Source organism: Ictalurus furcatus, chromosome 24 (assembly GCF_023375685.1).
Source record: "Ictalurus furcatus strain D&B chromosome 24, Billie_1.0, whole genome shotgun sequence".
Lineage (NCBI taxonomy): Eukaryota > Metazoa > Chordata > Actinopteri > Siluriformes > Ictaluridae > Ictalurus > Ictalurus furcatus.
The window spans coordinates 14,269,344-14,286,580 of record NC_071278.1 but is presented as its reverse complement, the minus strand read 5'-3'; the positions used below and the strand labels follow the sequence as shown (position 1 = coordinate 14,286,580).

The window sequence follows — 17,237 nt, the reverse complement described above, 5'->3', positions numbered from 1 at the left end:
TAATCTAGAAACCATGTTTGGTTTTTGCTTTAGGGGCAATACCAGCTAGGAGTGAATATCAGTGTCACCTTAATCAGTGTCCTCTGTTGTCCCATCCAGGATGTAATCCCACCTCAGACTGAAGAGGAATGAATGAATAAATTCTAGTTAGCTAATTCTAGCCCATCCTACCTAGTTATAAAAATGTGGAACAAAAGGAGAATAAAATGAGCTTAGCTACAAATGAGAGGGTGTCCATGCCAGTGTCTAGCAAGAGAAGTTCAGCGGTTAATGTTATCTGATATACTGTATATACTCAAACTACTTTCTGCACAAAAATTGACTGGGGTGGTGAAGTTATAGGGCAATTAGTTCCATTTTATAGCCAACTGGCTATAATTTTACCTACGTATATTCCTCTTCGCAGTGAATATGTAATGAGGGAGTGTCAGTTGTAAAGGAAATGTTATGCCCTGCTGTAGGGCTGTTCATAAGAGCAATTTACCTCTATCTGAAGCCAGTAGGGAAAAAATATTTCAGCATCAACTAGTAAATTAAGCACGTGTCATTTTTCTGTTTGTTTAATGTCTTGATCAGAAGAGACCTAACTGAAATGCTCTCTGCTCTAATTTGTCATTCATAGGCTCTAATTTATAGGCCATGATCTTTAAGGAAAAATCCGTCCTAAACAACAGGCATATTAATCTTTATAAATAACGTGATCTTCAGGACCATCTGAAATTTATTCTGTAATTAAATTTTAGTTGACTTTTTAGTGTCAACTTCTTCCATTTACTAGCTGCTAATAGAGGTGCCAATGGGATTTAGCTCTTGCTTAGCAGCAGCGCTTTAGTCCTTTAGTTTGTCTAACTCTCTCACCTCCTCATCTGTACACTCTAATCAAGCAGATAAGGTTTACAAACCTTTATATTTTGACTACCACCGCTGTCAGTGCCATTGTGCTTGTCTTCTAATAGATCACTAACTAGCTGAGGTGAGTCTTTTCTTTAAATTAGGATAACTGTGTCATATTCTGCATTACATTCTGGATCTTTGAGTACAATGTTTCACTGGATTTCTAATGAATATGAAATTGAATGTCACTGGTGAATGGTAAGCGAGAAAAGAATCTCTTGGTCTTTCTTTTCATCATATGTTTGGCACTGTTGAACATTTTTCTCCTAGTACACGCCATTGTAACGGAGGCAATGTCTACATTAATCTGGATAAATATGAAAACGTATCTTTTTTTCTAGGTTTGGGTTTCTGTCCAGCGAAAACGGAGCTTTTCACAAACGCTCTCCCAAGTGTTTAAATTCTAAAAGGGCGTTTTCACATTTGTAGTGTGGATTGAGAAAGCGATATATTCAAAAACAGTGCCGTATTGACAGTCGTGTGACCCATTCAACTCAAAACAAACAAGATGGTGGATGATGTTATCCAGTTTGATAGCTTTGTTAAAGGTTAATGTTAATGTTTGTACATCCTTCAGATTCACGGTCAAATAAACGCCTGACAGAAATGACGCAAAATGGCCAAAGCTTCTTGCGTTTTCGCGCATGTGCAGTATAGGGATGTACACATTTTCAGACGTTTCAGTGTGGACGAGAAATTTTTGGAAAACATTTGTAGCCACCAGTGTAGATGGAGAGCGTTTTAAAACGAAAACGGGGTTTTCAGATGTGTATCTGGATTAATGTGGAAGTAGCCTGAGCTAGCATCGTCCCCCTGTGACGTCAGAGCAGCATGCAACTGCTAACTTCTCACAGGAATAATAAAAATACAGCACCGGCTAACAAATGAGCACCAGGATAGCTACTCTCATCGCAAATATTTCAATATAAACACATTTAATGTGTTTCTGGAAGGACTTTTCCTTTAAATCAAAACCTAAACACTTTATGCCCTGCTTTTACAACAGCTAAAGCAGTGGTTTTCAAAGTGTTGGCCGCCAGGGGGCGCCCGGAGGGCCTTAACAATTTGGTGTGAAAAATAAATTCTCGCTCTCAGACAACCACACACACACACACAATCAATTCCTAATGTAATGTAAAGATGTAAGATGTATTTACTAATAAAAAAAAGGGGGGGATATATTCAGAAGTCTGTATTTTTAATGTGTTTTAAAGACATCTTGCAAAAGGGGGGACTCGGTCAAATGTTAATGCCATTTGGGGGCCTTGCCCTGGAAAAGTTTGGGAACCCCTGAGCTAAAGTATCAGCTGAGTATAGAAATAAAGGCTGTCCATATATTTAGGGATGTCAGTAGTTTTGTTGTGCTTAGAATGAACTGATACAGAGTGGAATTTATGTATAAGGGCTTCATAATTTATAAGTGTGAACAGGTAAATTAAAAGTAAACAATACTGTTGAAGCAAGGTTCCTCGGTTTAACCGTTAACTCGCACTAGCATCAGAGGTTTCAATGTCGTACTCGACGTCACGGGACACGTAACACTACTTCCGGTTTCGGGACCAGTTGTCAAAGCGGCGGCCATCTTGGCTCCTGTTAGCGCACCGAATTAATAAAAAAAAAATAACGCCGAACCGGACTACTCTACGAATTCGTCACGGAAAGTAAGTACAGAATTGAAACCTGTTGACATGCTCGCATTCCCTTAGTGTCGTGTATAGAGTTTAGATTAAGGTCATGCGGGAGTCCTCGGCCAATGAACGTTCTCATCCAATGGACGATTGTTTTGGAGGATGAACATAGGCGCCATTTCCCTCCTCGCTCTCTGAGTCGCTTATTGGTGGCTAGCGGAAAGGAGTGGAAGTGGCTAGAAACTGTAAAACACGATCCGCCATTTTGGCTCTGCCTAACCATGGCGTACTGTTCACACGGTGGTTCGTATTGAGCCGAAATGGCGTTAGTTTCTCAACTTATAGGAGCCCTTAGAAACCTTGATTGGTGGAATCTAGTCCGAGGTTTGATTGGTCTGAAGGACAGATCCAAACGTAGTCTTTATTGGTTAGTATGCGTTTCAGCACTTTACAAACATTTAGGAAACTTGTGCATAGGGCTATCTGCCTAAGCGTGGCCGTGTTGCTCCGAGGGTAATGAAGACGATATGCAGTATGTTTGCGGCCTGCTCATAATACCGAGCATTGTCTCCAAAGTTTCAACCTTTGCCAATTCGCGCCAATTCCCCCGTTTCCCAGACTGACATGTCCCAAGTTTACACTCTCGTCTTTTGTATTATAGTTATAAATAACTCCTAAACCATCCGTTGTCTGATTATGTTTACTGTCTGTACAGGCGGTTTTGTTTAGCTAGCTGTAGCCGAGTAAACAAGCTTCATTTCATGGAGAAAGTGCAGTCTTGGCTGGGCACTTTTACTAATAACTGTAAAATAACCTCTTTCTCTTGTTCTCAGCTCGTCTTAAAGCCCCAAACTACTGAATATCACTAACATAAGACATGTTAAATGAGAATAAATGCCAGCTGGAAGGTTAAACTCCGGTAATTTTAGTGCACTTCACCTGTAGAGTTTGTCTTGTAGCCGGCTAATGTTCAGCAAGTGTGGACTAATGACTGGACTCCATCTATTATTATTATTATTATTATTATTATTATTATTATTTGTACAAGTATTTATTTTAATGACAAAAAAGTCTTTGACTCTGTGTGTGCTTGTGTTGAGTAAATTTAGTTTCTAAGGCTCAAACAGTACTATTATTGTACATTTGTCAATAGATAATTATTCATGGAGTGAATCTGTAATGAGTGTTTGAGGGATTTATTTATAGTTAACCCTTTTGTGTCTTTATGGACATTTGTCTTTTTAATTTTTAGTTATTTTTGATCATTTTGCCTGTGTTGATGCAAACATCGTAAATTTAGCAAAAGGTGTGTGTTTCTATTGGAATTATAATATTTCACCCTCATTTGCTTTCATAAATCTATTTTTAACTAGCTAGACAAAATAGATTTACACTCAGGACCTTAAGGACAAAAATGTCCCCATCGAAACCCATTCAAACTGCAATATTTAATCCCTGTGATGTTTAAGCATAACATCATGTATTCTGTGTTAATAGGCTTTTATTTTGTTGACAAGGTTTCAAAACATTGAATTAAAAAAAAAATGTTCTGAAATGTGTACTATTTTCTGAGGTTTAGCCTGTGGGGAAAATGCATGCTTTTCCTTTTTTCTGATTCTGCTGTATTAATAATAATAATAATAATAACAATATTATTATTATTATTATAGAGCACTGCAGACTGAATAAATGATGCAGCTATAATCGTCAGGGTGTGTTTGTATGGATATCAGAGTTGTGGTTTGTGTGTGTGTGTACTGAAAATTTTGTGTGTGTGTGAACAGTTTGAAAGAAAGAAATGATATTGTACTGGAAATCACAAGTCCCACCCATGTATACGAGTCAAAGAAAGTTACTGAGCTTTGAAGATTTTTGCATTATGTAAAGAAATCTGCGTTTAAAAAGTTAAAATTCTGAAAATGAATCAACGTTTGGTAATTATGATCAGCACTGATGCTGGTTAAAAAAAAAATCGAAGTCAGTGAAAGTGGGAAAAAATATTAATATTTAATATTTCTGACAGTTTTTGAACATGAGCATTTTTGTCCTCTATAGACCTATGTGTAGCTTTTTAAAAAATATATAAATTGACGTTAACAAGGGCTAAAGTGGTCCCTGACTACAAAACATTTGGGAGATAGTTAATACATGTGCCTCATTATGGTGTAAACGTAACCTAGTCAATTCTTCAAGTCTTTCTTAAGTCTTATTTAGAGCATGAGGCTGTAAACAGCAGCCAAGTTTAAAAGAAACGATCAGAAGACCTAAAATGCAATATAATGATTTTTTTTTAAAGCTAGAGCAGCGTATACAAGAGTTCATTGTTTAAGGATACCAAATACTATCAGTAAACAAAAAATATTCAGAAATGGAAGAGAAAGAGTTTTTCAAAAAGTCTGTTGGATAAAAAAATCAAATTTATGTAACATTCAAACGTATTTTGACTGTCACTCTTAATCTGTGAACACTTCCTGTAGTTTGTGATGATAAAGCTTTGTGTAACACCTAGCTCATATTAATTGCCTTTGTGTCATTTTGAAGTAAGGGTGTGCAAACTTTTGCACTTATTTCATATACAGAGCAGCAGACATTAGGACACCTGTATCGTAAAATAACAGAAATGGAAATGATCTGATGCATTTATACTATAATAAGCTTTTCCAAAGCCTTTGCAATTGACTACCAAACATTAGGCAACATCCAGTGTGATTTTCTTTATATAATATTTGTAATTTGTTACTGTTATGAGATGTCATGTAAGTTTTCTTTCTTACAGTAAAATGTTGATGAGTCGGCGTGAGACCTCACATTACAGCTCTTTAGCTGCAGTCTCTGAAAACAGTAGGCGTTGCTGTAACACAGGAAGTGACATTTCTCAACGTGTTCGGTGGCCGTGTTGGCCGGGCTTAATGTCGTTTTATTTTAACGTAACTAGAAAGACCATCGGTTCATATTTGACGTGGAAAAATACGTTGTCTGATTTTGTTTTCTTCACAGTTTAGGCTGAGTTGTGCATTGTAGCGCTCGTCATGGAGAGAAGCCTGTGTTGGGGTTAAACATGTGCGGGTATAAGACTAACTGTAATGAGCTAACAAGTCCACATAGTTTATGACCTATTAAAGATTCTTCCTCTTATTTTCTAGATTAACATGTTTCACTGCTCTTTATATAGCTATAGTATAGCTAGAATAAAACTGAATAATACAATGGTGTTATAGGGGAAAAAATTAACTACGATGGGTGATGTGATTAGCGCCAGGCTGTTATCCCAAAGTCATTTATTTTCCAATAACAGCCATCTGTAAACTGCTTTATCCCTCTTATTTAACGGCAGTTTGCCAACCATTTCAATTTTTTTATTATTTAAAGGATTGGACATCTAACATTTGATTCATTAATAGTTATGTTTCATGTTTAATGCCCACAAAGCAAGTAGGCTCCTGTTATCACTTAGGTTGTAACAGCTATAAACAGCCATCCTCCTCACCAGCCTCTCTTTTTATTCTCTCTCTCTCTTAACGTTAATAAGACAAATTTTAGCTTGTCATGTTGCTCGGGAAGCCTCTGGCGTGAAGACTTTCTCGTGTGAGAAATCTTGGACATGGAGACCTGGAGACTAGTGATGTGTCATTCATGAACTATTCGTTCATTTTGAACGAATCTTTATTATGACTCGGGAACAACGAGTTGTCTCAGAGAGTGATTCGTTAATGTTTGACCGCGCATGCGCAGCAACATCCCCATAGGTTCTGTACAGGAAAAGAAATGATTAGATCATCTCTGGAGTCTTCAGGTTCGAGTCGTTTGTTCTTCCAGTGACCGCCATGCAGTACCAGAAACGGGATGAACAAATGACTCGAACCTGAAGACTCGAGATGTGAACGAGTAATTTCTTTTTCTCATAATTCGGCCTTGGTTGCATTAGCCTGTAGTTTAGGTCATAGTTTATTAAGTACTAGATGTGTCAGGGAATTTAACATGTAACATTTTAATTATATTCTGCTGAAATGAACGAAATGACTCGAAAAAAGATTCGTTCATTTTGCCGAACGAGATTCAAAGATCCGAGTCAGTAAAATGATCCGAACTTCCCATCACTACTGCAGACTTTTCTCAGACATGCAAAGTAAATGTCTTCAGACAAAGGAAACTTCATAGCAAAACACGTTTGGTAAAACTGTATATGTGGAGTGTTTACTACATCGTTACTATACAAATGATAACATAAGACGTTGGACAACTGATCGGAAGGTCGTAAGTTCAAATCCCTGCACTGCCAAGCTGCAACTGCTGGGCCCTTGAGCAAGGCCCTTAACCCTCGTATGCTCGATTGTATAAATGAGGTAAATGTAAGTCGCTCTGCATACAGGGATAAGGGCGTATGCCAAATGCCATAAATGTAACTACTGCCACAGCAGCTGTTATAGAAATATAATCAACATTCTCTAACAAATCAGAATCAAGTATTCAACAATGCCCTGGTATAAAGTAAACCTTAATTCACCATTTATATAGTCATTAGTATTGTTATGTATGCTAAAATACACAATAACAAGAACTAACAGTAACATAAATGACAGAGGAAAATGATCCATTGAAACACAATGAGCGCTGTCATTTTTAATAGACAAATAGAGCTCCAAAGGGTTTCAGTTAAAATGCTGGTGTCCGTGACCGCTCTCTCTTACAGCACGGGGCTCGTATTGTTTGAAAGCTACTGAAGAGCTCTTTTGAACCATTATGACATGGTCTTGTAACTATATAATGTATGATGCGTGCCAGTCGTCGTGATCCGGAGCTGTCAGTCAGCGTGCTCTCCACACATTTTAACTCTGTGGTTTGTGTAGATTGGGACCCCTGCTGTTCAAACAGTACAGTTTCGTTAATTAATTAAACTCCTAAATAAACGGAAAGCTCATATACATGGTGTGAGCAAGCGTTTAGCGTCCAGAATGACGAGGAGCTACGGCTCGACTCTCCTCTCTCTCAGGTCAGCAGCCGCTCGCAGCAAAAAAAACGAAAGCAGAAATCCACCTGAACGAGTTGTATGTTAAGGTTTATAATAAACATCGTAATTCTGGATTTACATATATAATAAAATAGTAATAAAGTTGATTTCTGGTTTAAATGTCTTTCACTGTTGGTCTGTTTTTACATTTACGGCATTTGGCAAACATCCTTATCCAGCTTTGAACTCTATAAATAAATACATCCTCATAGTGGTTCACTAGGGCAGGGACTGAGAGTACTGTCGGTCTAACGACCCTGGGATAGTGGAAGTATGAAAGAACATGCAAGATTATTATTATTATTATTATAATTATTTTATTTATTTATTTTAAATAGGAGAGCTAATTTAAGTACTTCATTTTCACTTTGGTTAACCCTTTCCTATGTTACCCACAATGCTGTTTGTCCTTTAGTCTGTCCAGCTAAAAAAAAAAGGAAAAAAGAAAGGAGAAGCGCTATATAAGTGCAGACCAGACCGCATTGGAGGAGTCATGTCTACTTGGAATGTTTTCATCGGTGACGAGCAGGACCGTAAATATTCCCGGTTTGGATTGTAGAAGACTGTCTACAGTTAACGTGCCACAGTTAACCCTAATATCCCTAATACCTAATATTAGTTAACCCTAATATCTGGCAAATTAACTTCAGTGCAGAAGTGTAAAGCAGCTCTAAGTTTCAGAGTTTAAATGTGGTGAAGCGTTTGCTCTTTTCTGCATAACAAAGTTAAGAATCACGTTTCAGTAAAAAGAAGACACATTACAATCTCATGTGCTCCACTGAGATACAAGATACAGCAGGTATCTTCTTACCCCACAGAAAAACATCAACGCTTTGCCACTATCTAGCGCAGGGAGTGAAGAAATCTTAAAATAGCTAGATGACTGGCAGTAAAAGCTCCACTGACTTGGCTAAAAAATGGTAGCTAACGTAATACCAGCTAAAGGCCCGTTCACACTGAGCGCGACGCGATAAAGCGAAGCGAATTACAGACGAACCGTGCTTTCACACCGAACGCGAAACGCTCGATCTTTGGTTAATTCATGCCTGCACGATAGGTGGCGCAACCCACTATTCAGCCGATCGGCCTATTGTCTTAGACCGCTGAGGAGAAGAAGAGTCACGTAAATGTTGGCTCGTAGCACCACAAGACACACAAACTGTTAAGAAGGACAGAGAAAGAAAGGATTGGGTTTGAAAATGGATTTCGCTGTGACTTTAATCACAAAGTTTTCTCTTCTCAGACCCCAGTGATAAAAACTCAAAGTCCATTCTCTTCTCTCGTCCAGAATACTGTTCTTCCGTGTTTACACTGGTTTTCAAAACAGCTTTCTGTGCTGTAGCGCCACCTATCTTGCCCTTTTGTGCAACAGCAGCGGCTCCGGGCACGCGATCTAAAGCTCAAATCTGATTGGACGGCCCGTTTCATCACGGAGCGATGTGAACGCGTGTATGATAGTTCTCCTTTTCTGACAACGTTCTCGTCAGCATGTCTTTACCCGTGTTTCAGATATTACATTTGGTGTCTCGTTCTCACATTGCACGTAAAAATATTACTAGAGTCTGACGAGCAGCTTGCGTCGGACTTTCTTTTGCTCGGTTTTGTCGGTGTCTCCACGTGATTGAGGAAAGATTGTCTTCCCCTCAGCCGATGTTTGCAAATCCGCAGGTGCTGAGAGTCGGAACGAGTAGCATGAGCTCGAGTTACTGCATTGAGCTGCTTCACATCAGCACGAAGTGCTTTATGTTCAAACACACACCAAATGACAATCTCTAGGCGTTAACCTACTTGTCCACCAGGTTATTAGGAATAACTAAACTAATAGCTCAACCTCCACATCTGCTTGTCCCAGGCTAGTGATTTGTTCCTTTTTCATTGAACAGCAGGTATTTACTGGAATGACCAGGATAACCTTGAGGTCACTCCGCCATTTTAGGCATCCTTTAAAACGCCTCCATCTTCTCTGTAAATGGGCCGGATCTGCTCTGGTCATGTTGTTGTTGTTGTTGTTGTTTTTTTGAAGTGCCGTAGTTTTGATAAAATGCTAATTACTGTAATATGATATGTTGTAACATGAAGATTGTAATGTTCATTGAGATCTTTTTTTATTTTTTTATTTGTACGACTCAGTTGAAGCCAGGGACTGTACAGTGTAAATCAATAACATGCTTTTCATGAAATGTTTGCGTTTTTATAGGAAACTGGACTTGAAATAACCTTTTGTTATACAAGAGGTTTTCAAATATTACACACATAACAAGAGTGAAATAAATGCAGAGACTGAACAGACACTAGCACGGGTTCTTTTCTTGCTGATTGTCATCGTGGTCTCGGATCTATTTCGGGAAGGTTGCATATTCCTGGTTTTGTCAGCATGTTTGGCTAAAGCGGCTTAAGGTCACCTCTAACCGCTCTGTGTTTTCTGGGAACTGTATTATTTAGCTATTTAGTGAGACTCTGCTGCGTTTAATTTCGTGTTCTGTTAAACGGCATGGATGAATTGCACATTCTGTAGAGCTTTACTGCACAGATGTCCTTGCGTGCCTGTGTGACGGCTTATCTGCCCTGTATGACATTCCACTTTAAATCATCCGGCGACGGCATGCGGCAGCCGCTTTGACACGCCTCTGAGCCAATCGGTGGCATCGAGGTGATTTACGTCACCGTTGGGCCAGCCAGTGTGCTAGTCAGAGGGGCGGGCTGTAGAGACATTTTGTTTGACATTGTAAATAAGCAAGGCACAGTTGTTGGTGAGAAGCCAGTTGTTCCCTCCAGCTCCGTCCAGCTCCAGCAGGAGACAAGATCATCAGAGAAGAGTTGTGAAGCTAGCGGACAGAGACCCTCCTCCACTCTCGTCATGTCCATTTTTTTCCCCCCTGCTCCGTCCTTTTGTCTGTTGTTTTCTCGCTGTTCCTTTTTTCCTTCCCTGACCCCTACCCCACTTCTCAAGGTAACTTAAAACAGGAAGTTGACTCTCTGTGAAAAGGGGTGGAGCAGAAAAAGACCGAGGAAAGGGAGGGCAGACGGGCGGGCGGACGGACGGAGGGTGGAATTACACAGCCTAAGGACAGTCAGCTGAGCCAGTGGAAGCGAAAATGGGATCTGTCGGATTTGAAGAGAAGAAATGGGTGGGATCTGGAAGAGAGGCGGGCCATAAGTATCACGTAGCAGGCTAGATTGCTTACTTTCAAGTGTTAAAGGGAAAGCAGGCAGGAGATTTTCTGTCCAGCACTTGCTGTACTGATCTACAGTCTCTCTCCTCCCGTCTCTCACTTTCTCTGCTGTTTTCTGACTTCACATTGAAGCAGGGGTCAACTGAAAGACGAACCGAATCGTGGCCAGGCACAGACGGACTGAAGGCTGTAGCAGTCAGTCAGAGGAGGAATGGAAGGGGGCTGTGTGTTTATGGGAGGGGGGGTAGGAGTTGATGGGGTAGTGAAAGCGGAGGGGGTTTTGAAGAGGGGGGGGGTTGTTGCTTTCCTCTCGGCTTTGGGATCTGCGTGCAATGCCGACTGCCTACCCTACACACAGCCTTTGTTTGCTCCCAGGACAGAGCCTGGTGGGACTAGAGTTTCTCTGTCCAGCTCTAAAAGGGACTCTGATCCTCCTCCTGTCTGCAGCGCACTATGAAGGGCACAAGGTAAGTGTGACATCTGCGTTTGGGCAGCGATCCCACAAACCAACCTGTGTTTGGTGTTTGTTTTCTCTGTTACTCTCACTCTGTCTCTCTGTCCATCTGAAATGGGATGCTTCCTCTGTTCTCTGTCCTCCACAGTGCTTCTCCTCCTCCTTATGTCCTCTGCTTTCTTCCTTGGGTTTTCTTTTTTTTAAATAATTTTTTTTTTATTAAAAGAACATTTAAAAATTCCACCTAAAGTGGGCATGTTGATGAAATGTTTTGTGGGTTTTTCCCCCCGTACTACTGTTACTACAAGTGTCATAGTTTGGATTCGGACCTGTTAACGGAGTCAGTAGAAATGTTCCCTGTGTTTCTTTTGCGTGTCGAGTGGTGGGAAGATGGTGATTGTGTGTCCTGCACGAAAAGTCCTGCTTCACCTTCAAGGCCCAGTCCTTCATGGCTTGTTTACACTTTACTGACAGTGATGTAGAGCAGAGGGCAAATATGGTGGTAGTGTCCAGGGGACAAACTTGAGAGGGTCTCACAGTAAGGTTTCGTGGGAGCTACTTGTCTTTCCCTTCTCGTGTTTCAACGTCTCCACTGGGGTACTTTCCCCTCATTTAATCCACGCCAAACGAATCTGAGGTCCGTTGCGATTTCTGTCCTGCCTCTAATTGAAAGTTTCCACTGGTACCTCGAATAGTAGAGTCCTGATGGAAGGGAGGGGGGAGAACTAAAAATAGCTCCCAGTTACTGCCAAATCTCACTGCGATTTGTTGTTTGCATGAGATTTGAATATCATTTAAGCCACTCGCTGATCCATTGGCAATATGGAACCCAAAAAAAGTGATTGAGAACATGAGTGTTGGACGGGAGGGCGTCACAAATCCTGCCGATCCGTGTAAAGGTGACCTTTTGCACGTTCTATGTGATGACCCAGGCACTTTTAACTCGGTATAATGAACCTTTTCATTTGGAAAAGGAAGCTTCCAAGTGTACACTCTGCTCTGTTTGCTCTGGAGCTAGCATTAGCTTGTTGTACCCGTCTGTGCTAGTGGGGCCTGTTGGCGTATGAAGGTCACAAGAATGTGAGAGCGGCTCGCACAGTCACTCAGTCAGCAGGGAGAGCGTGAGACTGAGAGGACAGTGCACGCCTCACAGACCATCACACAAGAGGGGCCCTTTCAGCATCAGCTTGGTCTCTGGAGACACCGGCATGCAAATCGGCTCCTCAGGTTTAACACCGGGTCAGCAAGAGCTCCAGCAGGAGTCCTCTGTTTCCCTCTCGCTTTCTTCTCTGCTAATGTATCTCCCTCTTTTTTTTTTTTTTTGTCTCTCCCTACCTTACTCATTTTCCCTCCCTCTTTCCTCTATTGAATGACCTTGAGAGATCAGTAACCGCTGTGAGGCTGAAACAAGGACGTGTTGAGTACGACCGAGCTATAGGTGCACTGTGATTACTCATATGTCATATAGTGCAGCTATGTCTGGTGTGATCCCGTCACCCCTGTCTTTAGCTATTAAAACACGCAGAAGGTTATTTGTTGGTTAATTTGTAATACGTTGCCGCGTGTTGCTCTGCGCTTTGTTTTGTCGGGGGTAGATGATTAACCAGTAACCGCAACAGCTTTCCCCAACTGTCCTCTGTGTGAGAATGTCACAGTAGTTAATGAGTCCTAAATATCTCTAGACTAGTGTGTCTAGCACCCTTGAGATGACCTTTTAGTATCACAGGGACTTTATTTATTTTATTTTTGCTCCGAATCGTATTGTGAGAAAAGGCATCTGCCCGGATCTGTAGCATCGAAATTCAACCCCTGTTTATTTTGAGATGCATGAAGTTTTCACATCTAGCGTTTTGCATAGTCAAGGACATTTTGGAACGCTTGAGAGAGAATCTCATTACTTGCCGGGTGATTCATAAATAGTACGGTCCATGTGTAAAGTGCGCCTTTCGGTTTTGCAAGACATGCTTTTTAAAAAAAAAAAACACACACACAATTCCTTTGTGTCAAATTGTTCTGTACCCATTTTTCAGTGCCAGTCCCCCTCCCCATGCCTTTAGCACTTAGATGTCAGATAAGGTTGTGTTACTCGTTCATATCTGCTCTCATCAGCGCTCTATTTTCAAGAAATGAGGGCGGGGAGGAGAAAGACATGGAATGATAACATGATATAGAGATCACTGGTAGCAAAATCCTCCGCCTCGCTCATTTAAAAAAAAAAAAAAAAAAAAAAGCCTGTTTATAGTTCAAATTAATTTGTGATTGATCAAATTCGTCGTATTAATTTGTGAGCGACCGACCCCACCGCCTAAACACCAATCGGCCAATCATCGCTTAGCAACTGTAACTAGGCAAGGGCACCTTGGACAAACCTTGGTGGGGGATTTGCAGTGTAGGATCTGGATTAAACAAGATCTGTGTGCGCTTCAGCTAGCTAGCTAGCTAGTCTGAGCAAAGTCTTTCCTTGTCACTGTTAAAGCTTTGCTTTTTAAGACCAAACATAGTTAAAGTATGAGCTGATGTAAAAAAAAAATGGATTGCCATGAAGTCTTAGCTTAATGAATCATTTGTTGTTGATGGGGTTGCTGACTTTTTAACTAGGATTTAGCATCAGTGCCCTTGTTTTTTTTCTTCTTCTTCTTTTTTTTTTCTTCTCTCCTTTTCTGGTTACATGCTGCTGAAAGGCTAAAGTTTATTAAGCCTTCAAAAGGCATGTTCTCACATCCGTGGTCAGGAGCCAAGGAAGCAAATCTGGTCATGCTTTCTGGGTGGGAGGGATGGTAGGCTCTCTCTCCCCTGTCAATCACAGCAGTCGTAGGCTCCTCTGAGGTCATGTATGTGGAAGAGGGTAGTTGGTGGTCTCCTCCGAATGTGTTACGCTGCTGTGTAATGTATGGCTTTGGCTTCACGTGTCTCAAAGGAAGCATGCGTTCGCCTTCACCTTCCCTGTAGCTGTTGTGTGATAGATGAGAGCTGGCTGAACTTTTGGATGTACTGCTCTAGATATTTCTTGTGGTAAAGCTTTACCTGTATCAGTGAAAACTCCACGTGACTTGTCGGACTGAGAAGCGTGTCAGACACAGCAGCTGTAACTAGGGGGTCGGGCTTAGTGAAGGATCAGTCCTGTGGCACATTTTATAAAGCTGAGGTTGTTTTAATAAGGTGCTGTTGACATTAGTCTTGGACTTTAGACATAACAACAGGAGTTGCAGTGTAAAGCAGTGACTGGTTCTTACTTAAAAGACGGAAAACAATTGGAGCAAACGCTCTCTCGACATAAAATAGCTCATACCCGGACCCTTTTGAAGAGTAGATTTTTAAGAATGTGCATTTGAAGTAGTTCATTAAATCACAGCAGGTATGTCTGTCACTCTTTTACACCGTCTTTTGCCTGACCGTAGTCATTGGCATGTCTTCATTCCGTTTTCAGTTTTTCCACACATGTCTGATTTAGTATTCAGTAGTCTAATTAAACATTCCCGAATGGAAAATCTTTCTGTGTGGTCACATTATTGTGTTATGCTCGCACCAATCCATCATTTGAAACTTGGAAAGTGCAGTAATTTGGCTGGGAGCGTTGTTTTCGAGTCAGCACAGTGGGCACATGCTTTTCTCGTGGCTCTCGAGGCCTGGCGTTGTGTCTCCCCGCTTCATCAAACATCAAACGTAGGACGCAGAAAGAGCCATGCTCTGTATGTCCTCCTGCGTAGTACTTGAAAGAGCAGCCATTAAAATGGAGCTAATTAACTGCAGCGTATTTCCGTCCACCATTTCAACCCATGCAGCTCTGGGAGGTGTGAAATGGAGGCACACACCTTTGCTGAGGTAACGGTGAGCGCTGCGGGCCACCTGCATGGAGCAGGCCGGGGCTAGCAGAAAACTTCCTGCTGATTCAGCTCGTGAAGGCAGCATCGACTTTTCGAGAGGCAGAAGAGCAGTAGACACTGGCAGTGATGCAAGCACACAGGTCAGGAGAAATCTAACACGACCGCCCTGCTTGCTGAAGGGCAAGAGCAATCAACACACACAAAAATGCAGACCACCTGGTTCTTTGTGTATCCAGGGGAGAAAAGTTCAGGGTTCTGTATATTAGACCATGCTGGTCAGTGCACAGTACATTTTTATGATTTGTTAAATATGATTGAACATTCGTTTGGTTTATGATCGCCCAAGAACATGTTGTTCACCGAGCTTGTTGTGGGTGCCTCATTTATCATGCGTCATGTTTCATAAAAGGTTAACGTGGCTGCAAGTTAAAACAGCAAACATAGCTGTGCTGAGGCATCACTCCTTAAATGGAGGATTTGCTGTTTTAATTTGCCTCCCCCATTTCTTGGGCCTTTGACGCTAGTGCTGCTTTCACTGCATGCTATTAGTTAGTTAAACAGTGTTAAGCGAATCATCTAATTATTATTTCTTATCTCTGGCCACCACTGAGAATCAGCCAACCACACTCGGAGATGGAGGAACCGTCACACAACCAGATATCCAGATGCTGTTTTTATTGTTTTTTAAATGAACCTCAGTGAACTAATCAAATGCAAACAGCACACTTCTGAGCAAGGCAGTTTCTTTCTCTTTTTTTTAAATTCTTCAATTGATACTGAGTGATGGTTCAAAACCAATTGTCTTTCTTCAGCATTACGGCAGTGTTCTAGTTTCTTTTATCACAGTTTCCACTCTCAAAGGAGACCGGGCCATATTTCATGCAGCCAGGCCTAATCAATACACATGATTTATTTATTGGTATTGTTTCTGCTCTAATGCTATTGATCCATATTCTCATTTTAAAAGCAGTAGATCCAGTGCACAAGTACACAGATATTGGTCTCTGTTGAACGGTTGAAAGCCTGCGTTTCTGCGTATCCTCTCGTGTGTAATCATGTATGCAAGGGTGTCCTGCTGAGTTTGACCCACATAGTGATGCCACACAGAAGTCTGATTGCTCCTCTGTCTAAGCCCTTAGCACTTTGTCTCGCTCTTGGATTGTAGTTGTATTGCACAAGGCCTAGTTGTCTTTTCTCTGGCTCATGCGCCAGTGGCACCCCACCCAGCTATTTTTGGCTTGCTTTTTTTTTCTGCCAGAGTGGTTAAAAGGAAAAAGTGTGAGCAGCGCTGAGTTCCCCAGGAGCACATGCTCAGGCAGGTTGGCTGAACTTCTTAACAGAATTCCTCTCATGCCATAGTAACCTTCCAGCTTCACTCTCCAAGCACCAGGCCCGAGAGCCCGGGCCCACTGGTTTCGCAATTGTGCGTGTCAGTGTGTATATGGGTGATTTCTTGGGACACAGAGCTGCCTAGACAGTGTGCTACATTTGGTCCGAGCCTCAGAAACACTGTGGACTCAGTGTGGGGGGGGGGGGTTCAGATGTGGCTCCAGGTTGCACAAGAGGTTTGAAGCACTGTTGCTCCTCTTCTGTACACTGCTGCTGTACGCATTTCTCTTCACATTCAGCCACAATGAGTAAACACGCAAGAACTTTCAAGTATTCTCAAGGATCAAGTATTTTCAAATGAGTTTTATTTAAAAATAAAAGAGCTTATCGTTTGTGCTTTCTTATTAGTCTATTTAAAACGCACACTCGCTTATCAAGGCATTAAGGTTCGATTTCTCTGTCTGGCTTGTCGTTATAGCAGATCTGGAGATGTCGGACTCCTTCGGAGCAGCGGGAACAGATGCCCAGCAGAACCTGCAGTCCTTCTGGCCCAGGGTCATGGAGGAGATCAGGAACCTCACTGTGGTACGGCATTCTCGTACAGCTTTATGATCTCTTTACTTAAATGGGTGAAAACACGAGTATACCCAAGACCCGCTCTGAATGAATATAAGAAGCAGGTTGTGATAATAGAGGCTCGAAAGGGACAGAACAGCCAGACATTGTGAGTCACGGTTTTTCTACGGGAAATAAAAAATTATGTGATTATTGTAGGTGTAAAATGCTTTTAAGCGTGCACATTCGAGTAAATAAAGTCATAGTGAATGCTGGTTTATAAATGTGAAGAAAAAAAATGGTGTGCCATCAGACAGGAACTGGAGGTACGTCTGTTTATTTATACTTGAGACACACAAAGGATTGTCTGGT

At 41.4% G+C, this 17,237-nt stretch overlaps 1 protein-coding gene across 8 annotated transcripts in view; it reads left to right on the top strand.

Annotated features, from left to right (window-relative positions):
• Positions 1 to 2,441: 2,441 nt before the first annotated feature.
• nfyc (nuclear transcription factor Y, gamma) overlaps positions 2,442 to 17,237 on the top strand; it is a 28,881-nt gene continuing 14,085 nt past the window's right edge. For 2 of the 8 annotated variants that reach the window (XM_053612822.1, XM_053612817.1), the window contains exons 1-2: positions 2,442 to 2,555; positions 16,789 to 16,895. In XM_053612822.1, the coding sequence (XP_053468797.1) occupies positions 16,800 to 16,895 (96 nt within the window). In that variant the 5' untranslated portion in view covers positions 2,442 to 2,555; positions 16,789 to 16,799. Of the gene's footprint in view, positions 2,556 to 10,973; positions 11,171 to 16,788; positions 16,896 to 17,237 lie in introns of those variants that run through there. The other 6 variants (XM_053612823.1, XM_053612820.1, XM_053612821.1 and 3 more) reach the window with 4 other exon arrangements.